The following is a 2,353-nucleotide window of genomic DNA, read 5'->3' on the forward strand; positions in this document are numbered from 1 at the left end:
CCCCCATGAAAGTCCGAGGCATAGAGCAGTCGCAATGTATCAACAATAACAGTTACAGGTTCCTATAGTGGCAGCTGTTACAGTTCCTGAAGTGTAGTTACAGGTTCCTGTAGTGGCAGCTGTTACAGTTCCTGAGATGGGATTACATGTTCCTATAGCGACAGCTGTTACAGTTCCTGAAGTGTAGTTACAAGTTCCTAAAGGTCAAAACCCTCGAAGTTTTCAATACGTGTAATGAAAGTGATTGAAGATAAACTAGATAAGCTATCTAATTGGTTTGGGAAAACCTGAATCTAGAAAGAAAGTCCTGGGGAAGACGTGTCCTGAAACTGATCTCTGACAGTCACCTCAAGGTATCGCTGATCTGATTTTATTAGAAGTTGGAAAAACAAGTATACGCCGAGAAACTTTCAAGTTTGGTGAAGGATAAAAAGCGAAATGTCTGAATTCAAAGGACACAAGCACACATATTTTGAATCCAAACTCGGAAATATTATTCAAATTGTCTGAATTCAAAGGACACAAGCACACATATTTTGAATCCAAACTCGGAAATATTATTCAGAGTCCGAAGAAAAGTATGACAGAGAACCTTTTAATTTTGATTGGAGAGACGTGGTTTCCATGGAGATCCGTCATCGTTTTGTTAGAAACGTCAGAACCATTATTTAAATGGTTTTTTTTTTATAATTCGTAGTTCATACTGGAGGAATTTATATGTTTTGACAAAAGGTTTTAAAAAAAACCATTTTTACGCTCTAGTTAAACCCTGATGAAACCAATAACCATATAAATTGTACGTACTAACCCTCGTGAAATCGCAAAGGCGAAACGTTGGTAAAGATCAAAATTTCTTTTACAATTACCTGGAGTGTAAAGGTCGTTTTTTTTTATCTTTTAACAAAATTACTTAAATGCAGCTGATACCCTGTCAGTGATTATACTAACCATTCTAATAAACCACTTAGAGACAGCATTAAAGTGACAGAAGTAGTCTGGTAATATCCTGTGGGGAAACAGACGATAACAGATCTTTATTTGATCTATCAATGTAATTAAAGAAAAACTAATAATCGTGTCACGTAAGTCTTTGCAAAAAAATCACTAAATCATGTTGTATGAAGAGTGGGATCCGAAGCTTACTTAATCATCTTGGAAAGATGACTTGAACAAAGAACTGAACAAAATTAAAGTATCACCAAAAACAATTTATTAAGAAATATATTTATATTAACTCGTGGTTGATTATATGATGAAACACCTTCTGGAATGATAAAAAATATAACTGGGACTTTCATGGGGGTATTATTGTTGAAACGTTGCAACTGCTCTATGCCTCGGACTTTCATGGGGTGTGTTATTGTTGAAACGTTGCGACTGCTCTATGCCTCAGACTTTCATGGAGGTATTATTGTTGATACATTGCGACTGCTCTATGCCTCGGACTTTCATGGGGGGTAGTGGCAGCTGTTACAGTTCCTGAAGTGTATATAGCGACAGCTGTAACAGTTCCTGAAGTGTAGTTACAGGTTCCTATAGCGACAGCTGTAACAGTTCCTGAAGTGTAGTTACAGGTTCCTATAGCGACAGCTGTTACAATTCCTGAAGTGTAGTTACAGGTCCCTATAGCGACAGCTGTAACAGTTCCTGAAGTGTAGTTACAGGTTCCTGAGTGGCAGCTGTTACAGTTCCTGAAGTGTAGTTACAGGTTCCTAGAAACCTGTAACCACACCTCAGGAACTGTAACAGCTGCCGCTATAGGGACCTGTAATCACACCTCAGGAACTGTAACAGCTGCCACTATAGGAACCTGTAACTACACTTCAGGAACTGTAACAGCTGTCACTACAGGAACCTGTAACTACACTTCAGGAATTGTAACAGCTGTCCCTATAGGAACCTGTAACTACACTTCAGGAACTGTAACAGCTGCCACTACAGGAACCTGTAACTACACTTCAGGAACTGTAATAGCTGTCCCTATAGGAACCTGTAACTACACTTCAGGAACTGTAACAGCTGTCACTACAGGAACCTGTAACCACACTTCAGGAACTGTAACAGCTGTCCCTATAGGAACCTGTAACTACACTTCAGGAACTGTAACAGCTGTCACTACAGGAACCTGTAACCACACTTCAGGAACTGTAACAGCTGCCACAATAGAAACCTGTAACCACACCTCAAGGACTGTAACAGCTGTCGCTATAGGAACCTGTAACTACACTTCAGGAACTGTAACAGCTGCCACTACAGGAACCTGTAACTACACTTCAGGAATTGTAACAGCTGTCACTATAGGAACCTGTAACTACACTTCAGGAACTGTAACAGCTGCCACTATAGGGACCTG

The 2,353-nt window shown here is 39.6% G+C and overlaps 1 protein-coding gene across 1 annotated transcript; it reads left to right on the forward strand.

Annotated features, from left to right (window-relative positions):
- Positions 1-1,296: 1,296 nt before the first annotated feature.
- On the forward strand, positions 1,297-2,307 carry LOC106474620 (galactose-specific cell agglutination protein gsf2-like; the record flags this gene model as incomplete). The annotated part of the gene is made up of 2 exons (XM_013935310.1): positions 1,297-1,405; positions 1,738-2,307. Coding segments are annotated over exons 1-2 (679 nt in total), but the record flags the coding sequence as incomplete, so codon positions are not given.
- Positions 2,308-2,353: the final 46 nt, after the last annotated feature.

Source organism: Limulus polyphemus, unplaced genomic scaffold, assembly GCF_000517525.1.
Source record: "Limulus polyphemus unplaced genomic scaffold, Limulus_polyphemus-2.1.2 Scaffold7449, whole genome shotgun sequence".
Taxonomy (NCBI): domain Eukaryota; kingdom Metazoa; phylum Arthropoda; class Merostomata; order Xiphosura; family Limulidae; genus Limulus; species Limulus polyphemus.